The sequence below is a fragment of the Gymnoscopelus microlampas genome (genome assembly GCF_963454915.1).
Source record: "Gymnoscopelus microlampas genome assembly, chromosome: 24".
Taxonomy (NCBI): domain Eukaryota; kingdom Metazoa; phylum Chordata; class Actinopteri; order Myctophiformes; family Myctophidae; genus Gymnoscopelus; species Gymnoscopelus microlampas.
In genome coordinates, this window is record NC_139961.1 from 32,260,933 (window position 1) to 32,286,034 (window position 25,102).

The following is a 25,102-nucleotide window of genomic DNA, read 5'->3' on the forward strand; positions in this document are numbered from 1 at the left end:
ATCACTGTATTCCCATTGTGATCTTGCTTTTTCCAACAAGCAGGTACTCTATAACGCTATACTGACTCCCATATGCTTTGACATACTTTGTCATTTGATGAATAGCAAAAATAGCCGATCTACTGTACAAGCTCAGGTGTCGCTTCATGACAGTGAGCTTGTAGAGGGGCTGTTAAGTTTTTTTTTGTCTTTCTTTTTTTTAAACTTTTCAACATGTTTGAAATGATGACATGCCCAAAATAGGGACGCCTGGTTGAAAGTGGTTCAAATTCTGTCCGTCTTTATCCTGCCTTTCAGAAACTCCACTCTCGGATCATGGATCTGTCTGCGGCAGATTTGCTTCTGGAGCCAGAGAGAAGCAAAGGCGGCCTTCTTTCCAGGAATGCAGACCCCCCGTCTCATGTAAGCTCAATGCGGAGTAATTGAAAATGTTCTAGCTCTGTGACCTCGTGTAGTGTCCAGGTACCACACTGTATACTGATGTGCAGTTGCCCCAAGAAATCATTACCGGATATTAAAATACAAAGGGCCAACCATTTGGAGACTTGACCCGTCCCTCTCAGCAAGCAGAGCAGAGAGTATCACTTGGCTCTAAAAGAAATAAATCCCTGTCGCGTTACCAGAAAGGCATCGATTGAGACTCATCATCAGTAAAAATGACTCCACGGGACAGTGTGGTACATTAGTCATCTTATGTATTATGCATTAAGGTCTGGAAATGAATTTGCCCCAATCTTTTAACCTTTGCCCCCCTCGAGAATGTCACCTGATAAACACGTGTGCTTCAAGACGGGCGGGGGACTAAATTAAATAATAATGGCCCACACACAGTAAAAGATTATAAACCATCAAGCTGTTGGGTAAATATGGGGAAATAGTGTTCCTACCTCAATAGGGTAGGTGATAACACACAAATAAACGTCATTTGTTTAGGAATGATTTTTGCTTATTTGTCAAAAATGCTAACTTGCTGACTGAAACTATTCATTTGCATTGCACTTTGGAATGAGACATTAAATGAAAAACATCTGTTGGGTTGCAGATGAGCGTGTGATTTCTAATTACAGATGAGCGTGTGATTTCTAATTACTAAGCACAGAGGCAGAGCACTGTGGTGGGATATGCATGTCTCAATAGTGTTATTAGTACATTACACATCGCTATCAATTATTTTGTAAGTAATATTTCGCCTTGCCCTGGTTAATGACAAAAGTTTTCGAGAAAATGATGAGCACGCTGCACAGCATAAAGCCATCTCTGACGCCAAGACGTGCGTCATAGAATTCACAGCTGAACCGCGCTCAGACTACCGTCTGAATGTCTGAATGTCATTGTCGCCAGAGCCATCTGGACTTCTCCCTTCTTGAGATCGATTCCCTTTCATTGTCCGCTTTACCTGCTGTGCGGCCGTAGCGTAGAGTAGGTGAAATGAGAAGGTCACTTGTTTGGCCCTCGCCCCGCCCGTCTACATGTCCAAGTGTCCCTGAGCAAGACACTTAACCCCTAACAGCTCTCCACCAAACACTCATCTGATCGAGCCATCTGCTGGGTGAGTGCAGAAAAGTAATTTCCCCTCCCCCAGGGATGACACGATAATGCCCCTTTCACCTGATGACAATCAAGTCTCTTCTAGCACTGACACTGTGTCCATGAACGCATCAACTCACTCAACAAAAAGGAGAATTTCGCCCGAAAATGTTCTTACCTTTTTTATGATGTTATGATATCCTAGGTGGCACAGTAGAAAAAAATCATAACTCGATCCTGGGTCCGCCGCAGCTAAAAACCCGCGCCTATGGGACTTGCTCTAACTGCGCTCCACGGTGGAGCACATTCAAGACAATCATGTTGCATAGTGTTCTCTCACTATGAACATCAGATCTCAGAAAAAAAAAAAAAAAAAAGCTATTAAAATGGAGTGGCTCAGGGTTCTACACTTGATCTAATTCTTTTTTTCCCTGTACACCAAATGTCTTCACCGGAAACAGACGATTTACAAGTTTATAACACAATGCATTGTGAGCTTGTTGATCGGCTATTTACACTGAATGTTCATCTTATTCTGCTGAGTGTTCGCCAAATTGAAAAAGTGTTCACCGATTCTGACATGCAGAGAATAGGGACACTAGGATGGTTATGAGCATCCCTAAACTCATTACTCACTCTCTGATTGCATGACATGTCATGCATAATGTACTGTGAGCCGGTCATTATTGCGAAATAAACCCAGACAGGACAGGATGATGCGGGGGGGCGACACAAACCCGAATGAGAGAGTGGGATATTTATTTACAGAACGGATCTGGTTCTACGGGGCTAAATCAACTCCTGCTTTGACATGTCTCACAGGAAGTCCAGCCAAACGGGAAGGCGTACCTCCCCGCCAAGTGTCTGAGCCAGTCGAGTCTGACCGCGCCGGCGCCTGTGTACCCGCGCAGCAGCTGTAGCAGCAGTGAGCTGTCCCTGTCAAGTGCCTGCAGTGAATACTCCAGCGGCTCATACACCTGGAATGATGGACGCTCCTGTGGGAAAATGGTACGCATGCCTGTCTGAATGTTTGGCATCAAGCTGGTAACTTGAAAATCTAATGCAGAGACATCCTCCAAGATTGTTTTAATATGCGTGTTGATGAAGTATAATAATTGGGGTGAACGGATGATGTATTTTCAACTGATATAGAAATAGATTAATCTAGTAGTTAACTGTCAGGCCATTGTTACCAACAGCTTGGCAAAATAGTCTCAAAACTTCCTCCTCTACCAAATAGAGCGTGAATAAAAGCATTTTTTTCATTCAGTGTGAAGATCTTTTGAATAATTTGTTTTAATAATGTATTTTAATTTGAATAAAGTGGTTCACTTTTATGCATTTCATGAATGGCTCTGCATCCACACCATCATAATTATTGCATTGCCATGGTAAATGACGTGAGTGAAATCACTAGTGTGTGTCATTGCTTAATACTATCATCTACTATACTAGCCTTCTTTATTTACTGTTCTACACATGGAAATGGAAAAAGGCATAAACAAGATTACATTAAAATTCCAATTAAAATTACTTCTGAGAGCTTTAAACTCTCTCTCCCCATTTCCTTTAGGCCTCTCTAACGTGGGAGAAGAGGCTGAGCCTGGGCTCTTCAGCCCCCAGTAACATCTGCGCCCCCTCTGAGGAGCAGCTGCCCACACGGAGAGCCAAGGAGAGCCACATCCTGGAGGGCCTGCGGAAGCTCCAGAGGAGAAAACACAGGAGCTCCTCTGCCTCTTCTAGGGTGTCCAAGTCGGGGGAAAAGGACTGCATGAACTCCAACGAGGGCATCTACTCACTGGGCATCAAGAGCAGCAGCAAAGGGGTTTGTAAGCCCCCATATGTGGGCAGAGCTGTCGCCTTAGGGTTGGGTGTCAAAAGGTTCTCTTATGACTCTGACGACGCGGACGATGAATCGGCGCATGCCGGTCGGAGAGACAACGTCCCATGCAGAGACAGCTGGTCTTCTTGTCAGACAAAGCTCTCGCGCAGCATCTCAGACAGTTTGTGCAGCTGGGAGGGGCTGCAGGACAATGGTTCTGAGGGTGACGTTAGCACAGGTGGCACGGATACAAAGCGCCCTCCCGCCTATGACTCCAAAGAGCGTCCCGAGAGGCTGATGTGCTTCATCAGCAGCTTCCTCTCCGGGGGAGTAGGAGGGCGGCCTTCGGCTTTCTCTAAACCCACCAAACTCCACCATGTCCAACCTGCTGACCCAGAGGTTCCCCTCCACTCGTCAGACCTGGAAGACCCCGTGGAGCCTGCCTTCGTGTCCGGTGACATCTGCCCATCCGTCAGCCATGCGGCTGAACACCTGGACAATGATGCTAAGAGGCCGTCTAGGGACCCTACCAAGCTGCTCATGCACCAGTGCTTGAGAAGAGACCAAGGACGGACCCAGTCTGCTGATGGGAGGCCTAGGCCTTTCAGCCTAATCAAGGAACCCAGGGGGGCTTTCTTGATTAGGGGCTCTCCTCAGTTTGCTAAGTCTGAGGAGAGCCTCTTGGCAATATTTGATGCAGAAGGACAGCCTATTGAACTAAGCACTCAGACACTTTCCACTGGTGCCGGGCCTCGTAATGACGTTCCAAATAGCAAAGCAGTGGTTGACTACACGCAACTGGTGTCCCAAGAGAGGCCAACCAGACAAAAAGGAGGCAACGGGAGGAACTACCGTGTTCTTGAATCCCAAGAAAAGCCATTAGCATATCAGAGTAAGCAGAGTAAGGCTAACAAAGCAAGCAATAGTAACGAAGGCAGTGCGGAGACATCGGTGCATTTGACGCCGCAAAAGAAACTGATCAAACCACTGAGCACCCGTGCTAATAAAGGCCACCCTATCCCTCCCATCAGCGACTCCACCAACTCCAAGTCCAACAGCTCAAAGATACCTGGCCGGAACAAGCCAACAGCATCTCCGCTAAGAGTTTCTAAAGGTTCCTCCACTGAACCAGGCAACACAGTGAACTTAAGCCAGGAGAAATCCCCTTCTTCACCTCCTGTTAAACTGTCCAGGTACATCAAACCCTCGGGGGGAAGCTGCGTTCAGAGCCCCAAAGCGGTGAACGCCAAACTCCCCAGCAGAAGTGACTGGAGCAAGTGCGGTACTTCTGGTTCACCCCAGCTCTCCAGGAGGCATTTGGAGCATGTCGACAACGGCACTGAGCAACCTACCAGAGACGAACACTGTGAAACCAGCAAAAACAAACTCAGGTCCCCATCACCCCCCCTGCCCCCGGGGCGCACCACCTCCTTACTAATCAGACCAAACTATGAAGGGTCACCTCAAGCACATAAAATGGGCGTGGCTCAAACATCTGCACCGACCACTGTGAGGGGACCTCCCCCGAGTTACCACCCACCTCCTGTACCAAATATGCAAGCCACGCTCCCCATCAAGGGCCATGACTCTGTGGACTTTGACGCAGGTTACGGGACTGCCCTTGCACCTCAAAAGCTGGTTGACAAGACCGGTCAGCACCTTCCTAAATCCCCTGCCGTGACCCACACACCGAGCAAAGGCACTTACAAGCGGACACCCGTTAAACACTACCTCTCCTCTGCAACCTCAGGATGTCCTCCGGAGTCTGAAAATGCACCTAAAGGCTCCAAGAATGGCCCACCCCCCTATGGCGCCCTCCGTGGCACCTCGCTGCAGGGCTCATTTGTGAGCAAGAGAGGGTCAGTCCACGAACATGGGATTCAGCCAACACATAAGACCTCCACTGGTTTACCTGTATCACTTCAGGACCAGCCTCCATGTAATATAGAGCCGCAGGATAGCAAGCTAGTAACTCAGCAGGCTGTAGCCAGCCCGCCCACATCTGCTGTGATGTCCCCTAATGCTGTAGAAAAAACCTCAAAGACTCGCATCCCTATGGGATTTAAGGCATTTTTGAAATCTCCCCCTGCACATAAGAGTAGCCAGTCTGTGCCAGGCAAACACGAGAAAGACCATATCAACTCAGTGTCCAAGGAAACTGTGACTTTCAATGCTTCCACCCAGTGTGACAGCTTGCAACACGAGTATAGTATTGATTCATCACCCAAGACGTCCATTACAGAGGGGAAAGGTGATGTCCAGGGTAGATCACTGGAAGGGGAGGCACACAGTGCTGTGTTGCTTGAGGAGGGCGGGGAGGTTTGTGATATAGGGAAGAGGGGCAGCCAGCTTTTCTCTAGATCCATATCTGTCACAACCAAACCTCATCTGAAACCGGCTCTGGGGATGAATGGGGCAAAGGCCCGCAGCCAGAGTTTCAGCACCAACTACATGGAGAAACCCAACATCAGCGTGCCAGACGGGCCGGGAAAAATCCGAACTCAGATTATCACCAACTCTGGTGAGAGGGGGAATTCTCTGTCGAGACAAAGCTCGATGGAGGTCCCCAGCGTTGCGTCTGTTGAGAGCCCTGCCCATTGTTCCAGGAACCGGCTGAGCCTTTATGGAGGCTTGACGGGGTCCAACAGCCATGGTATCCTCCCTGATAGAACGTCTAAATCAGGGCCCAAAGTGGAATGGTCACAAAGCACGATGAAGGGGGAGGTAATCAGCCCCCAGCCACAAAAAGAAGCTCGTAGCTTACCCATTACTGACAGGAATGGTTTGAAGAACTCCCGAAAGCCAGCAAAGGTCACGTCTTATCCACAGTTTCAGTCTCCATCCTCTCATGCTTATGACCCGAACGCGACTCTAGTTTTGGCTGATGTAGCAACAAGCCCCAGTAAACCAGACGTGAGCTGGGTCATCAAAGCCCAAACGGGCTCCTCAAACGAAGTTCCAGACACTGAGGAAAAGAAAGTCCTCAGTCCGACGGCCTGCACCATTGAGGAGAAAGTCATGATGGGAATTGAAGAGAACCTGCAAAAATGTCAAGAACAGGAGAAGGTCACCGCCGCAGAGACCAAGCAGAAGACAGGCCCCTCACTGGCCAACTGGTTCGGCCTTCGCAAGAGCAAGCTGCCGGCTCTGAACGCTAAGAAAACTGATTCCCCCAAGGGAAAGGAAGAGAAAAAAGAGCTGAAGATTGGATCTGTGCTCGGCAGCAAGCAGGCAAAGTCTGACAAGAAGAAGGACAAAAAGAAAAATGACAACCAGTGTAAAGACAGTCATGAGGAGCAGAATCTGACCGAGACCAACAACAAGCTGAGCTCCATCATGGACCAGTGCAACATCCAGATGGGCCAGATTGCCAATCAAATCCAGTGTACTACGGCCTACTTTGGTAAAGACCAATTCATGAAGGAATTTCTTGGCAGGTCAGTGTGTAAATATATATATATATTTTACAAACATTTGATGAATTCATCCATTTATTAAAGGCCAACTTTGACACGTTTTGGCCTGAATCCTTTAGTTCTATGATTATTAGTGGAAATCTGAATAACACATTTTGACGCAGTGTAAGGATTTTAACAATGTCACCAAATACTGTATCACTCTTACCCATCTGTTTATGCTATCAAAATATAACATGAACCCTTGCTAGACTATAAACAACAGCAGTACTCACAGCTGTCTGTCGGAAACAAGGTCTCAAGACTAAAACCGTCAGAATTTGACGTTTGTCGCCAGCTGTTTGTAGACCAGAATCTCAAGACACCAGTCGGCTCGCTTGAAGTACCTCTCAGTCAGGAACACTTCACACCCTTCAACAAACTGATTGGCCACTTGCGACTGAAGTCGCCACTGGCAGATTTCTTATCGCGAGCAGTTACAGACAATAATCTGTCAACGTGGCTGAAGGCTGAAGGCAGCCCAGGGAACTCGGCAAAGTGTTTAACATTCCATGTGTCTGCCTGCCTATATGCCAGTGTACGTGCACGCAGGTGCATCTCTGTGTTTATTAGCAGGCGTGCGTGTGTGTGTGTGTGTGTGTGTGTGTGCGCGTGTGTGTGTGTGTGTGCGTGTGTGTGTGTGTGCGTGTGTGTGCGTGTGTGCGTGTGCATGTGCATGTAACTGAGTGTATGTGTGCCTGCATGTTTATATTTTGTGAGTGAGAGAGGAGGGAGGGTCAATGCAATGTATCAGCAGAGTTCACTGTCTTTATAAAAGAGGAAGTCACTGCAGAGACATAAAACAGATCAAATCTTCTGCATCCTCACAGGACGGCTGTGAAGGGCGACTCCCTGGGCCCATCGCTGGCCGCCATCTCCATTCCCAAGCACACTGAAATGAGAGGCGATATGGAGATCTGCACTGATACGGCGGTGAGTATAGGGCAGCACAGTGCCTTAATGGAACCACTGCAGGGTTTCATCTGTCTAGTCCCAGTTATTACGGGGGTCCCTGGATGCATCTGCGCTTGTTTTTCTCTGACTGTGTTTTCTTACTCGCTGCTCGCGCACGGGTGTACACGTACATACACTCACTCTCAATCATACGCACGCACACATGCATGCAAACGGCAAACGCCCACATGGTTTCATACATACTGTACGAGAACACACCCACACTCTCTCTCTCTCTCACTCACACACACACACACACACACACACACACACACACACACACACACACACACACACACACACGCTATTGATTTAAGCTGAGTTCTGACTCAGCCTTCAATTCAAAGTCTGCTTGTTATTATTTGCACATGCTAACACTGTTATTTCCAAATGGTTTAAACCATAACCGTATTGCCTTTTACACAATATGCCAATGGCAGGCTGCCTAACCATTAGGCCATGCCATACAAACCATGGGGATCATGGGAAGTTGTATTATAAATTTGTTTAATAGTTTTTTTTTAATTTCATGATGGTTGAAGGGCTTTATATGTTACTTTTTGGAGTTACCCTTATGGTAAAAACCAAACAAATGGAAGCGAGCCATGTAAAAAGGAGGGTTAGACAGTAGTGGATGGACAGTAAAACAGAAGAGAATGAGGAATATGGGAGATGAGAATAGAAGAAGAGAGCCTCGCTGCAGTATGCGGGAAACTTAATCCACATGATGTGGAACCTCGATAGCATGGAAGAGGCTCTTATCACACAGCACTCAATTTAACAAAGAGGCCATTATAATGCCCGGCCTGTGTCTTCTACCCTCAGAAATACAACAAAAGAAGGGTGCCTCATAAGCTGCATGCGCCTAATACATCAACCCCATCAAAACACTTTTTTATAAACCAATTTGAGAAAGGCACAGCAGAGTACATCAATTACGTTATTACTTAAACTAAATTTCAAGCATAGAGGAGTTACTGCAGTGAAGTGTGCTTTGCAAAGACACTGCAAAATCCACCGGCATGGTGCTGGGCTGTTTTTAATGCCTATATCTAGAAATAATAGGTCTTTTGCCTTCGTAAATTTGCGCTGCAGATTGCTCCGTACTCTAAAACCTCCGGAAGCAGATTGGTCAATGACACGCACATGTACCAGGCACATTTGAGTCGAAAGTGGTCATTTTGTTACTATGACAGTGACGAAATTGGAATCAAAAGAACTTCCGTTGGGGAATATTTTTTAACTTTGTCATTTTGCCTTCCAGACTATTATTATGACTCAGAAGATCAACCCGAGGGCTGAAAATGAAGATGCTCTCGACCCAGACCCCACTCGCCAAGACCACATGATAGGTAGGTCTGTGTACTGGTGTTGACCATTAAGAGACAATTTTGTCTTTTAGTGATAGTACTTCATGCAGACTACATGGCTACTTTTCAAGCAGCTTTTAAGACACTATTAACCACTTGAACCATAGTGTCCCTATTCTGGGGCAAACATTCTGCGAAAATAGCCTATCTATAACCAGACAGCACATTGTAGCACTTGTGAGCTTGTAGATGGCCTATTTTCGGCACAGATATTTGGTGTAGAGGGGAAATGGAGGGGGCCTAGTATAGACTCCGATCAATGAAGTATATAGGGTTTAACTGTTCTTTAATAGATTTTGTTCCTTGCAATAATTATACCACAACTGTGGAGACACAACTGGGGCTACACACAGGGTGTTGACAACCTAGTCAGTGATTGCTGTGTCACTGGGTCAAACCATCAAATTTGAGTCCGAGCGTTTGAATAAGTTGCAGGCAATGTGGCTGAAAAATAAATAATAGCTAACAATATGATGATCACTGGCTGCTGTAGTGTTACGAACGTACACACAATGATGTTTGCAGTTCAGCCTGGAGAATGGAAGCTGGCATAATTGGCTGTTGACTGGATGCTTTATTGCCCCAGACTTACCACTCAGTGGAATATTTTAGGCCTTTGCTGTCAACCGCATCGCTCAGAGATGGTTTTTCATCTCTGCAGTAACAATAAAGTTCTTCAGTGCGTAACCCATTTGTTTAGTTATTTATTAATTTATTTTTTATCATTTCATAAGTAGGGTTTGGGGCTGGTGGAAACATTTTCTCTCACTACCAGGGGTTAGTTTCTTGAACTTTCTTGCTTCCGCAGTGAAAGGAAAATTACTGACTATCAGTGTAGTCGCACTCGTCAAATTATTTCACCAAATTGTTTTGACACGGGCCAGTCTCCAAGCAGCATGAAAATGAACTCCTGTGGTGGACCGGGGCCAGATCTATGCTTAATCGTTTCTCTATTCTAATTAACTATATGGCATTTTACATTCTGCCAGCTAAGCACATCTACTATGAATTAAATGTCTCATAAAGGTTTCAGCTGTGATTACTTATCGTCTAGCTGTGCATTGCCCTAATGCCTTCCCAAGCCACGTACAGTAGCATGGTTTATATGGGAGCAATGTCAGCCATACATTAATTCTATCAATACCTTTAATACACTCAGGGTATAGTTGGATATAGATTAGTTAAACCCAGTTATTAACTCGTTCTCATTAAGAAACCATAGACACAAACATAACATACTGTACCTTATCATGAATAGTCATAATACCGGTATAACATAACATACCTTTATTATGACTAGATATAATAAGGTGTATAGTGTTTAGGTCTATGGGTTTACCAGAAAAAAAGAAATTAAGGATCCACATTCATAGAATAAATGCTTTCCATTTTTAGCCACAATAACCCTAGCATTCCTATTCTGGGGGCCAACATTCAACGGAAATAGACGAAAGAAATGACTAAACTAGAAGGGCTATGATCGGCGAAGAGATTTTGTGTAGAGGGAAAAAAGATGTAGAGGTAGGGTTTAAGTGGTTAATGAAGCATTCTGGAGATGATAGTACAAATGTTTCATCAATGCCAGCTTATATTGGGGAAGAAGGCATCACCAGATACACATTTCAGGAGGGCACATATAAACCAAGTTTAACAATTTGATTTCAGCTGAACCCATGTGTGTGTCTACTACAATGATAGATTGAGTCTAACTTTGTAGGGTGGAATTGTTTTTCTCTCTCAAAACGCTGGATGTCTTACACACAGACATGAAAATTGCAACTAGGGGGTTGCCTGTGGGTAGAATCACTGTGGGGCTTGTTATGCAATCTCTTGTGTCGGCTTCGCGACAATCACACTGACTCTGTGGAGACTGAGACAGTCAAGGTTGCTTATTTATTTATTTATCATTTATATATATTTTCCAAAATCTAAAGAACTTGCGAGAATAATGTTAGTGGTAGTTCTCATCTCGGCACTGCCTAAGTGCCTTGACATCTGGAGGTGAATCGGTTGGAATGTACTGTAGGTTTGTTGGAAGCAGAATAACACGTCTCTCCACATTGCGCTGCAGCTTCTCAGGTACAAATATCATTCATTATGAAATGTTCCCAGTAAGCAGAACTTCTCCCTTGGATGAAGTACATGAGTTCTTTGAACGTTGCATCCAGGATAATATTTACGCCTTTGGCTTCATAAATAAATAGATTTTTTTTTTCAATGGTTGCCCTCGCTGTGCCCTTTTTGTTTTGGAAGCTACTGTACGTGAATCATTTTGGGTGTGGAAAAGACGATGCTTATTATTCCATAGAGCAAAACACTTTGATTTGCTGGGGGGAAATGCTCACGAGGAGCATTTCTTTGTTGTCTCTCTGTCCAGGGAAGATGGCACTACAGGGATGAGACGAGATTGATGAAATCGACCCACCCTTTGAAAATAAATACAAAATAAAAACAGGTGCTCCAGTATACCTGCGAGGCTCTATATCACGTTCTTTACTTGGCAGGGTTTTCTGCTGGACACAATATCATCTCTCCATCTTATTATCCTGCAAAATAACCGACAACTTGAAAAGGATTCATCTCTTCCAAGGCCAAACGCAGAATGCACCGGAGCGCCACGCTCCATGCAGGGCTGTCTGTGAGAGGGTCCGCAGTGCAGCACAATACAAGGCTTAACTCCGCAGCAACACACAAACAATAGCTTGTTTCCATTGAAGAATGAAGAAATGGAATGGGTCCTTTTTTTCCACCCAAATCCTGTACCTTAGTCAAAGTTAGTAGAGTTGGTAATAAGCTCAGTGCGTCGCACAGGCAGGTCATTATCATTCACACTTACGAGGATTTGGATTGCGCTGAAAGGCAATCCATCTGTTCCACCCCAAGTCAAGACTCGGCAAACTGTGTATTTTAAATGGACTCCATCTGTTGCCTCTCGCTGTATTTTGTCTCTTGTTTTACGACTCAATTCCACTTTCTGGGGTGTCCTTAAGCCTGCAGCACAACGGTGCATTTTGGAACAAATTAAACAAAAAATTTAAAGTGAAATCAATAGCCTCAGCAGGAATGTGTCCGACCACATTAATATGGTATCACTTATATATTTTATTTATTTATGCTGTGGTGTTCCTACAGTATGGGCATGTTCAAACTTTTTTTTAAATGTTTTATTGTCCAAATATTTTAAAATATATTTAAAACATTTTCAAAAATAGCCTAATTAGCAGATCTACAAGGTAAGCTCACAACGTGTCACATCACAGATGGGCAAATTTTGCTATTTGTTGTGCAAAGAACTAAGTATACAGGGTTTACTTAAGTGGTTAATCCATATTTGGGCAAGACCGACTTCATAAATATGTTGTCATCAATATGACATTATTCCTTGTCTCCTTCTCTCTCGCCTGATGTAATTGACCCCTACTCTAGACGTCATGTTTACCCACCACCCCTTCCGCTGCATGTGACCATGAATACACACACACACACACACACACACACACACACACACACACACACACACACACACACACACACACACACACACACACACACACCACCATCTTTAGATTTCCCACGTTGATTATTCCTCCGCCTTGCTTTTCCTGGGCCATCATCACACACCTCTCACCTCCGTGTACCAACCCACCCACCCCGTTCCCCCCTGCCCCCTCCCACCACCCCTATCGCCCCCCCTCTAGGCTCCGGCTGTCAGATGAGGACCCTGGACAGCGGCATCGGCACCTTTCCCCTCCCCGACTCCGTCACCCGCGCCGGCGGTCGGCACGTCCCCAAATCCGAGTCTAGTCCCGGACGGATCTCCGGGGTCACCGCCGGCGAGCCCGGCCGGGATGTCCCCTCCCTCGCCGCCTCTCCCCACCGCCACCAACCCCAACCCCACCTCCCCCCAGCCACACCGCCCGATGTGAAAGTGCCTTCCCTCCCCAAAAGTCGCCTGCCTTGCCTCCCTGGTACCTTGGGTCACTCCCTGTCCGATCCCACGATGACCCTCAGCAGCCAGAGCCGCCTTCCCAAACCCGCCACTACAGGTAAGTCCTGCGCTAAAACATTTTCATACACAAATAATACAAATAGGTCCAGACAGACAGACAGACAGACACACAAACACACACACAGACCCTCTTCTAGACCAGTGATTCCTGTGAACCTTTCAACCAGTGGCGTGCACAGACATTTTGAGGGGCAGGTGCTCAAGTAAATTATACTTTTTTTTGTTTACTTGGTCTGCTCTTTTTTCCCTCTACACCTATAGCTCTTTGCCAAAAATAGCCGATCTACAAGCCCACAGCTTGTGGGCTTGTAGATCTGCTATTTTTGGCTAAAGTTCTCCTCAGAAAAGGGATGCTAGGTTTCGAATGGTTATGGTAAAAAGAAAAATCATATCACATAAAGGATTTGGCGTACCCCCTGTAGTAACTCTGAGGACCCCCTAGGGGTCCCGGACCCCCTGTTGAAGACCCCTGCTGTAAACTGAAAGAAAAAAGGGCACTTCTGGTCAAGAGGGCAAAGGGCAGGTGCTCTAGCACCACCTAGAGTCTATCTGTGCACGTCCCTGCTTTCAACCGTTTTAGTTTCAAGGACACCCAATTTGATTTGCATTAGGCCACAGACCCCCGTTTGATATGGTCCAATCTCTTGGACCCAAATCTACACTGTAAAATCCTCAGTGTTAATTTAGCTCTGAGAGTTACAACCCTGTATGGGTCTCTTTGGTTCCTAAATATCAATCATTTAGCTGGGGACCCCCCTGTAGCCCACTCTGTCCCCTATGTTGAGAACTACGGTTTTACATGGCTCGCCCCCCAGGAGCCACGCCATAAAAACATCTCTTTGAGTCCACATATCAAATTTCACCTCATGGGGTCATTAGGAAGTAAGTAATTAGTAAATGGGTAAAATCTTGCTGCACTCTATTTTATTTTACCTGTATTGGTTTGTCTAAGAAGCCGTTTATGCTCTGCAGTTTAAAGTGTTTTCATTGATAGCTGTAAACTGTCTTCTCTCTCAAGGTTGTTGAATAATGTATTTACTGTAGTGGGTTGTCTCTGCTCTGAAGTCATTTTTCATTATTTTTTTCTGTATGAATTGAATTAAATAGATTTTATTTTGAACATGTAATACATAAGTAAGAAAACTAAACAAGAATAACCAATACATGAACAGTAAACAGATACTGTATAGCACATTCTCAATAAATAATAGTGAGTGCTCCATCTAAACCACTCCACAAATCCACCCTGCAAATTGAAACACATTATCTTTTTTTTTCTTTTATAATATTGTCCTTGCTGATTGCTGAACAAACTGTTGTAGAGTTTTGTCGTTTGTGTTGCACTTCAACTGTGCAGTTGCTGCCACTGTAAGTAGGAGACTATCATCTTTCAGTAGACATAAAATGGCACCATGTAAAATGTTGTTTAACAACTTTGCATGGCAAAAATAGCCCAGTATACAAGCTGACAATGTGTCGCTTTGCTACGCGTTGTGAGCTTATAGATAGGCTATTTTCGCTATTTAAAAAATAAAAAACTTACAAAATGTTGAAACATTGACCCCAAAAAATGAATGAATACATTAAATAAACCCGGTTCATATCGTGATTTAGTAAATCCAAAAGCTACTGTGTGATTCAGATGTATTGCTGTTACATTAGCGTGGACAAAACCGCTATTTTCTGATAGATAGCCGATCCTGTCCTTTAGTTTCATAAATTATGATACAGTTGCATGTGAATGCACGTGCACCATAGCCCTTTAGGGATAAGCACAGGAGCCAATGCAATTAAAAGAGCAGGTCAGCGTATTCATAGATCATAAAGCGCCTTTAAACCCTGCAATCATAAAGTGCCTTTAACCCCTGCGCTCAGCGCGCATCACACAGCAGCAGAATGGTGGTGGGTGGGAGGCAATCTGATGACTTATTAGAGACACACAGCAGTACGCAGAGATGAGAGATCACATCTCCAAGGACATTAGCCTGCGTCTGTGTTCACAGGAGCATCGAGAGTGATGGCTACCGGTGACCGTACTCACACTACAGCCATTTTTCTCTTAATGTACATCATACTCGGGACGATACCTAAGGACAACGTGTTGACTAAGTACTCTAGTATACTGTTGACTCGTATATATATATATATATAAACTGTTAAAAGAGACAATGAAGTCCATGTACAATAGTGCAGTAGGCTGTCAGCGAGTACTTAGTCATTTTGGGGGGCGACAGCAGAAATCTGTTGTTTGTGGTTTGCCAAGAGTCATACTGTAGCTGCAAACAACCGCGGGTGGATGACATTAATGTTTGAGAGCTTTGAATATCACACAACTCTGCCATTTCTCATACGCAGATTAATAGCTCTGCGGAGGGCGTTTGGAGGGGGCAAGTGCGCAAGATGTGCAGTGTGGTGTTCTATTAGTGACTAATAGAACACAGAGTGGTCTGTTAGATGGCTCATCTGTCTGTCATAGTATAAGTTAGTTCGTCATCTTTGCAAATTTGTGTTATGATATTTTCCTGTCTGTCATTTCATAGGGAATTTTCCATTGATGGCTGAGCTGAAAGCAACGGGCATCCTTGCAAGCTTTAAATAAACTACACAAAGACAGCTTTTTGCAGATTGTTTATTTCTCAGACCATTCTAGTGATATCATATGATTTTTGCCGCACATCACATTCTACTGCAGTGGTTCTCAAACTTTTTAATGTCAGAGACTGCAAAATGAATGAGTACTGTATCAGGCTGTGGAGCCCCATTTGAAAATATTTTCTGCCAGGAGAAGAGAAGACATGTCAAGCTTTTTTCAAGCTCACAACGCGTTGCGATGCGTTATGAGCTTGAAATATAAAATAGGGCTCAAGTTTTTAAACTGTTCCTCATTTAGCTGGGGACCTCCTAGAGCTCTGGTTCACTTCGAGAATTACTGTTCTACTGTATATTATCAGTTGTGGAGATGGATGTGGAATGTGCTTTTGTGTGTGTGTGTGTGTGTGTGTGTGTGTGTGTGTGTGTGTGTGTGTGTGTGTGTGTGTGTGTGTGTGTGCGTGAGCATGAGCGCAAGCGCAAACGTGTCTGCTGTATGTGTGTTTGTACAATACGAGTTACACACTGTTCCTCACATCATTTCTCTTCTCTCTATTGAATAGATGTGATCAGGTCAAAGAGACTGAGTCAGAGTGAACCACGCAGCACCAACTCTTCTTCCATGGAAGCCCAAGAGAAAGCCATTGAGAGAACGGCAAAAACCAAGGACCACGATTTACCCAGGGTAAGAGTTCAAAGTCAAACACAACATTGCTGGAAAGAATGTGAGGGTGCAGCTCTCTGGTCATTGTATACAATTCACTGAATGCTTGCTGAATTGTGTTGCTCTCCCCAAGGTTGATTACTTAAAAACCCCAGCATCGCTATTGTGGGGAAAGCTTTTGCTGAAAATAGCCGATCGACAAGCATAGCCGAAAATAGCCGATCGACAAGCTCACAATGCGACGCGTTGCGTCGCATTGTGAGCTTGTCAATCGGCTATTTTCAGCGAAAGCTTTCCCCACAATAACAGAAAACAGAAAAGTCACTACGTAGAATTGAGCCCTGAGGGACTCCGGTTACCCATATGGGGTTTAAGTGGTTAAAAAGGTTCGGGTTTGCACTCAACTTTTACATTGTGGAAGATTGAAAAGTAATGGTCTGGTGTCTAGCTGGTTGAATGGCTTTAGAGTTATGTGGTGCAAACCTACTGATTTGACGGCATAACAAAAAAATATATAATTGTCTGCAATTCAAATGTATTGTAGATGCTAGATATTTGCTTTTTTAATTGGACTACAGTATGTATTTGGCAGGAGACTTGTTTATAAAGAGTAAAGATGATCACGGCATGATTTGAAATATCAAAGTAGCAATAATACAGTGACCACCCTAACCTCCCTCCCACACGTGACATTCAGAAAGCATTTAAAAATACCCCTCATCCACATTCACATGGTACAAGGCAGTAGCATCGGACTGATATGATCTACATTAGATAATATAATCTTTCTTCTTTCCTCTCCTTTTCTCTCTTCATTGTAATAAATCAATACTTAACCCATTAAGACCGGGAACGCGTCTGTGTCATTTTTAGATTTGAGTAAATAAAGCATTATTTTACACTTTGGCTACACTTTGGCTATTTTTTATTTTTTTTAGAAAATGTGTGCAAATGTTTTAAAGCAAACATTTTTTACTCAAATCTTTGCTTCTGGGGGGGTCCCTGGAACAAAACATTTTAAGATGGGGGGGGGGGGGGTCCGTGGCCAAATACATATAATTTGGGGGGTCCTTGACAATTATGAAAAAGTTTGAGAACCACTGATATAGCAACATACGTTTTTTAGAAAACTTTTGGGATTTAGAAGACATTTGTAGAATCGGTTTCAGGTCTTAACGGGTTAATGTTTGTGTTCTTATGTGACCCTTTACCTTTCTCTGTGAACAGGACAGGACCCTGAGAGTGTGCACGTACCCGGGAAGCAGCAGCGACTCAGACACTGAGGCTGAGAGCAGCGAGAGCACTCTCGGCTCGCCGCAGAAAACTCTGGTCCACCAACCCAAGAAGAGCAACTCAGGTCAGCATTACTTTTTCTCTGAGACATAATGTGAACTTTTCTGCTCACCTTCCTAAGAAATATATCGTTGCTGTCGGACAGAAACCTTGTATCTCCATATTTCATGTTTTTTTTGGTCAATTATTACCCCACGTCATACAGTGTCACACAAAAGTAGCGAATAATGTAGCCGATCTACAAGCTCACAACACGCTTGTACTGTAGATATGCAAATTTAGCTACTTCTGAGAATTATTGAAAGTGAAAGGGGTTAAGCGTGTCTGTGGCTAAATATTAACTACATTGTATCAATTGGAAAACAGTTTATTTTTTCCATTACATGAAAAGTGACAGTTTTGGACATAAAATGTTATCAACCAACAGCGACGATATCTGACATCTACTCTTACAAAATGATGGCCGGCGTACATTTAACTTGCCTCATTCCTTTTTTCCCTCTACACCAAACCTCTTCGCCAAAAATAGCCGATCTACAAGCTCAATGCAACGCATCGCTTTTGGAGCTTGTAGATCTGCTATTTCCCCCAAATGTTCGCCTATTATGAAAGGGTGGTTATGTCTTTTTAAACTGTTTTTAAACTGTACTTTAGAGAATGATTGCATAGAATTGATGGGTAATTATGGTAACAGTCGAATAATCTGTGTTCTCACAGCACTGCTCGAAGAATCTCTCTTTTTTTTTTTTACGAAACCTTTCAATTGCATGTCTGTGTGATATATATACTGTAATATCCTCAGTGATCAAAAATAAAAAAAAACTTCTCCCTCTCCAGTTGACCACAATGAGGAGGAGACATTAAAGAGGAGCAGTGTGGAGAAGGCCCTGTCCATCATGGACTACTACCAACATGATATGTTCTCCCACATGGAGAAGGACAGCAGGAGGATCTCCCAGTACAACCTCTTGCACAACGAGTCGCCGCTGGACGGCAAAGCGGGAGACCGACTCAGCGTGAGTATTTTTTAACTGACTCAGTGTTAATGGGTATCGGCAGCGTAATTCATGGAGACAGCGCTGGCTTGGAATCGGAAGATTCCTGGTGCAATCCCCGGATCCTCCTGGCTGCGTGTGGAAGTGTGCATGTGCAAGACACTTAAAGGGATATTTCACTTTCAAATAAAATAAACATTAAAAAAAAATAATAATAATTAAATTTAAAAAATAATGGAAAAATCACGGCCCCGCCCACACATTAGAAGGACATTATAATACGTGAGGGGGCCGGGATTTTTCCATTACTTTTTTTCATTTATTTTTTATACATATTTTTTATGTTTATTTTATTTGAAAGTGAAATATCCCTTTAACCCTAACCGCTCCTGATGAGCAGGTTGGTGCCTTGCATGGTTTCCTCCACCATCAATGTGACACAGGGGAGGGGGATGTATTGTATACATATTGTAATATTGCAGAAAGGCACTATATAAATGCACCATTCACCATTTTATTCAACATTTCATGGGCTTCCAAGTTTAATGCACGGTAGCAGAATCAGCACGGCTGGCATTAACGGACTACAAAGGTGGGCCTGATGAAAAGAGATAACCCACCACAGGAACACTGGCTTTTATTGCATTTTATATCACCAGTGATAGTTTCAGCTCGGAATGCTTGGAATTTGGTGCTGACGGGAGATTTAGATAGTGTCTGCATGGACATTTTAGGCCTGATATTTATACTTAGTTGCGCGCCAGTGTCGCGCATCGAGCATAGCAGATCTACAAGCTCACAACGTGTCACATGGTGAAGCGTTGTGAGATTGTAGATAGATTGTAGATTGTAGATGCTATTTTGGGTACCCGACATTATGTGCAACCAAATATAATTAGGGCGTTAGAGCACACTGGGTTGTTATGGGCCGAATGTGCCAGTTGACAGCAGTAGAGGTCAAGGTGTCATTGATCATTATATGTGATGTAAATACACATTATATGTGTTTAATAATGCCTGTTTTATGATTGTAATCAACTTGAACTTGAATTTTATTGTCACATTCCAAATGTACAAGTGTAAAAGAGTCTGTGAAATTATATTCCATACAAGCTCCCAAAGATTTGCATTTACAAAATATAGTCATCAGAATAGAGAAAGGAACAATAGAAAAATGTGAGAACAAAACAGCAATATGAAATATGAATACAGTGTAAGGTACATGCTCAAAAAATAGATAAAAATGAGGCTGAATATCACAGTCTCTTGTGCGAGTAAGAGACATCACTTAGTACTCTGGATATTCAAATAACCTCTTAATGACAAATGGAGTCTCAATAATGTCAACGCTATAGGCTTATAAGCCTTCACACAAGTGCTGTTGACACGTCCTGACATTAAATAGACCCACGGTATGCATGAGTTACTGTTGAACTTATTACCTTCGAAACCATTCTCCACTCTGCCCATTTTGTTCTGGAAGAGTCACGCTGGACTGATTCCAGAGCCAGTCTGCATACTGCATACAGTAGGGCAGGCTGTGTGCACTGCACAGCCCTGCATATCCTCCAGTGATTGTTGAAGAATAAAAACAACCTCTCTGCTTGCACACTGTTCCCGGGTGAAGCTTTGTGCGGTTGTTTGAAATGTCAAGTAGGCTGGGGCGCTTAAGAAAGAGAGAAAAGTTGTAAAATGCAAACACATGGGCATTAAATATATGCTTTGTTAAGAGGAAAGAACTCTATCTCCCTTTGTACGTGAGGCTTGAACGAATTCACCCGACCCCCCAAAAACTTAGTTTCCTATTCCCAAAGAGTAGGTTGTCGGGTTTATTTGTTTGTGTTTGCTTTTTTTGCCTTTTTCATATGAAGCTGCCTAATTGCTTTCGATCGGTTCATGCTCTCATGTCAGGGCGTATTTGCCTACCAGTATTTAACTCCCCTGAATGACAAATGAGGATCAGAGACCATGAAATGGCCTCCAGGCCAGTCCTGGCTTGGTGGAATAGTGTCTCAGGCAGCCAAGCGCTCCTCACTTGCTCCGTTACCGCCCCGACACCCACCATGACACAAAAATCCATATTCTGAAATAAGATCTGACTCAACACAACTTCCAAGCAGCATTGCCTGAGTGTGTGTGCGTGTGTGTGTGTGTGTGCGTGTGTGTGTGTGCGTGTGTGTGTGTGTGTGTGTGTGTGTGTGTGTGTGTGTGTGTGTGTGTGTGTGTGTGTGTGTGTGTGTGTGTGTGTGTGTGTGTGTGTGTGTGTGTGTGTGTGTGTGTGTGTGTGTGTGTGTGTGTGTGTGTGAGAGAGAGAGAGAAATAGAGAGAAAAACAGACACACGCACGCACACACAAATATTCTGTGTCCTTGACCTGTTCTTATGAGAAAAGAGTGGTTCTCTTGGGTCTTTGTAGAGGCATACACACCTACGCTCTCTCGCTTGAAAAAATCTAAAAAATGAAAAAGACTCACAAATCACCTCATAGCGTTTTTAAAGTGTTTGTATTATGCTCAGTGTTCCAGCTTTTATCTGCACACTAAATATCGTTTTAGATTAATTTCAGTAGAACTATCCGCTCCAGCAACCGTACCCTCCTAGCGAGCTGCATTGCCTGTGTAGAAGACAGAGCTTTTCTCCACACAGTGAAATCTAAGTCAATTCCTGTTATTTTAACCACTTAAACCCTCTTAAACCCTCTATACTTAGTAAAACGGTCCTGAGTTGCAACTGCACTTGGTTAGAACATTCCCCTCAGAATAGGGACGCTGGGATTCAAGTGGTTAATAAGGAAACTGTAAACTTTAAATTAACCCCAGGGATTTTTTTTTAAAAGTGCCTTGTTTATTTTTTTACTGACGAAATTAAAACGGCGGCTGGTTATCGAGAACCAAAGTTCAGTGCCCACATGTTGCAGGGATAGCGAGTCCTCTACTGTTTGTGTTGAGAGTTTAGTTCTGCGTCACAGTGTAAAGGTAAGATATTGAACGGGGACACCGCGCATCCAACCTGCACGTACGACAGCTCCATTAGACGTGACACTCAAGCAAGTCACGGACGATAACAAAGCATCGCTTTGTTCGCCTCCTCACCGATGTACTCTCAAGTCTCAATTTGTCCATTCCTGTCAATGACGCGGAATGTCAGAAAGTTTGAAAATGGCTCCTGACTTTGAATTGACCGCCACACACCCTAAAAGTAATGTATTTACCGGTAGTTAATGTGAAGGTAGAATCGAACATGAAACTTTATTGCCTTTGGCTTGATTGCTGTTGAAATAAAACACAGGTGTGCCTCTATGTTAGAAATAGGCATTCCTTTGCTTTTGTGGCAACAGTCCGATATTTATTGTCATGGGCACCTCAATCAAAAACCCCGATCTCTCCGCAATGATGAACGACCCTCGATCGACCCGCTTTACCCCACATTATTCCTCATAAAAAGTCAATCCTTCTAGAGCGTCCACCTCCTCACCCCTGACAGTACGTGTCCAAACCCGCTCAGCAGTCATCCCGTCTGTGTGTGTGTGTGTGTGGGGGGGGGGGGTGTATCTGGTCGGGAGACTGTAGTTGGAGAAGTTTGGTGGTTTGGATGTCAGTGCCTTTAATAACCTTTCACAAACACTCAGGGGAGTGATGTAAAGCTCGGTGGCTCCCATCCGGGCCCCTCGTGGCCCGGTACCGGCCCCTCATTCATCATCCTGACATCACCTGACAGCCCTGCCGAAACAACACGCGCTCGCTCTCTTTTCTCCTCTCCTCCCTCTTTCTTCTCCCCTCTCTCGCTGTCTGTGTGTACCTCTTTGTTTCTTTCTATTTTCTCTCTGTGTCACTCACTCTTGCTTTCTTTCATTGCGTGTTCCTCCTTGCCTTGCCCCCTTTTTTGTTGCAAAAACACATTCTTTCCTTCATGTCTCTGGATCCTTGTCTTGTTTCCTCCAGCCCCTCTCAAATTATTTCCTCATCTTTCATTCATTCTATCTATCTCTTCCTTCCCTCCCTGCCTCTTTCTATTCATCTCCTTCTCGATTGGATGAGACTTCTCTGACCGGGTGGAGAACAACATTAGACGGTGCATCGTGACCTTGGACTCAGGTGTGCCAAGGTCATTAGAGATCCTTCTATAGGCTTGACGTGGCGGTCGCTTCGTGTCGACGTGCGTAGCGTCTCCCTAGGCTCGGAAACGCACCACCTCTCTCCCGGAGTCATAATGACATGTATAGAAAGAGGGAATTGTTCAGCTGATATGTCATTTCAAATAAGGCATACTGGATAACAACAATAAAAAAAGATAATAGCTGCGGCGCAGTAGAAAGTAAATATCAACAGTAAGAATATGAGCTCCCTTTGAGCCGCAACCTCTATCCCTCTGTTTCCAAACCTGTGGTCCTGGGACCACTAGTGGCCCATGGCATACTTACAGGTGGTCCATAGGGAAATGTTTTAAAATGTTTAAAACAATGTATTGTCCCGCTGTCATGGGGGACGCTGTGGGTGCTGGGGGCGTGTCTTCTCCTCCGCGTCATCAGCGCCAATACCCTAGGTGGGGTTGGCCAAAGGGCCTACTCTGTGTGGAGTTTGCATGTTCTCCCCGTGTCTCCTAGGGTAGGTAATACCCTCCCAAAAACATGTAGTAATCCTGGTCGGTATACCGCCTCCCCCATGACAGCCGGGGCGCCTGATGGAGAGGAACTGGTTGGAATAACGTGTTCCTTCCACTCGCTACGTCCTACCGGCCAAACTCCCCCCTGTCAGGTGATAAGAAGGTGATAAGGCTCCCATGCATTGAAGGAGGCATGAGCTCGGCTCTGGGCTCCCTAGGCTGGCGGGGGGAGTGTAGCGCCCAGGATCACTTAGATAATTGGCACCGGGTGAAAAAGGGTTACAAAAATCGTGGGATAAAAATAAATAAGTAATAATAATAATAATATAAAAGTCCATCAAATTTAAGAAACTGTTTGAACAAATAGGTCTAGTGTGCTGTGCTGTACGGTGGAAGGAAAAGTGTGAAATGAAATAATGGGCTTGATGTACTTCATTGCATGCTGTGTTGCGCACCGATGAGCTTATAGATCAAATGAGCTTATAGATCAAACTTTTTGGGGCATTAGAGTTTTTTGGGGCATTTTTGTAAATTCGTATTTAATTTGTAAATCTCTTGGAGGCCAGTCTAAGGCATCCGTACTATGACGTCAGCATTCACTATGCAAAGTTTCAGCCTAGTATCCAGTACAATAAAAAAAATATTAATGTATGAAAACGTTTTAAAAAGTTGCCATTCCCATTGGTAACACAGCGCTATGGAACGTTTCTGTCCAATCTGACCTGGTGTGTGAACAGGTTTTCACAGGACTTTCTGAACACACTTCCTTTCTACCCTCTCATTCAGTGGCGCCGGAGCCTGTTTAATTAAAGGACAATTTGTCCCCCCAACATTTCAGTCCAGCCCAAAAAAAAAAAAAAAAAAAAAGTTTTTTTAAAATTATTTTTTATAAATAATAAAATCAGTCCAGTCCCCCGCACCTCGCGACCACCGCGCGCGCGAGGCGAACCGAATTAACCGAAATAACCGCATTATCCCCCCCAAAAATCAACAAATCCACCCGAAATAACCGCAAATTTTTCGCGCGCACGCGCCCGTGGTCCACGTGCACGCGCGCTTCGCGCGCGTGCATGTGTCCCGGATGTGTCCCCCCATCTCATATTCCGTTCCGGCGCCCATGCTCTCATTAACAGAAACAAAAGTAATGCTGTAATGATGCACTATTGAGAAAATAATGACAGACAGACAGACAGACAGGAAATCATTAAGAACAATTTCGGCGCTTTCTCTGTGCTTGTGTGGAAAAGCACTGTGGTTGTTGCGGGGGGGGTCCAGGTTGGTTGGCAACGTAGAAGTGAAGCCTACGTGATGGCTGGCGGACTCGCCACTTCGGCCACTTTCGTGTTCTGCGGGGATGCTCCGAAAAACAGAGTCTGCAGTGAGTGTGACCCGGCGCCGTGTGCAGCCAATGTTCATCGTTCTGCCATTATTTGGGCCGCGGTGGTGGCCTGCGGGTGGTACAGGGGACCCGCGGAGGGGAGCTTCGATCGGCCGGTAATTGTGTTTCTCCCAATCAAATCCAATCAGAGATAAGACAGCTGGGGCCCTCCCTCTCCTCTTTACTTCTCTAACCCATCAAGACCTGAGGCCGATTCTACAAATGTCTTCTAAAGCCTAACAGTGTTCTGAAAATACTTATGTAATGTTTCTATATCAGTGGTGCCCCCAAAATTATATGTATTTGGCCACGGAGCCCCATCTCAAAACATTTTGTTCCAGGGACCCCCAGAAGCATAGATATTTTTAAATAGCAGATCTACAAGCTTGTATATCTGCTATTTTTGAATAGCCAAAGTATAAAATAATAGTTAAAGTGGTTAAAA

The 25,102-nt window shown here is 44.4% G+C and overlaps 1 protein-coding gene across 5 annotated transcripts in view; it reads left to right on the top strand.

Annotated features, from left to right (window-relative positions):
* Positions 1–25,102, top strand: part of LOC311041177 (nck-associated protein 5-like) — a 146,321-nt gene that overhangs the window by 114,662 nt on the left and 6,557 nt on the right. For all 5 annotated transcript variants that reach the window (XM_084051699.1, XM_084051700.1, XM_084051701.1 and 2 more), the window contains 9 exons: positions 298–402; positions 2,350–2,535; positions 3,101–6,786; positions 7,635–7,737; positions 9,023–9,110; positions 12,827–13,174; positions 16,290–16,411; positions 17,618–17,747; positions 18,521–18,699. In XM_084051699.1, coding sequence (XP_083907825.1) covers positions 298–402; positions 2,350–2,535; positions 3,101–6,786; positions 7,635–7,737; positions 9,023–9,110; positions 12,827–13,174; positions 16,290–16,411; positions 17,618–17,747; positions 18,521–18,699 — 4,947 coding nt within the window. The remainder of the gene's footprint in view (positions 1–297; positions 403–2,349; positions 2,536–3,100; positions 6,787–7,634; positions 7,738–9,022; positions 9,111–12,826; positions 13,175–16,289; positions 16,412–17,617; positions 17,748–18,520; positions 18,700–25,102) is intronic.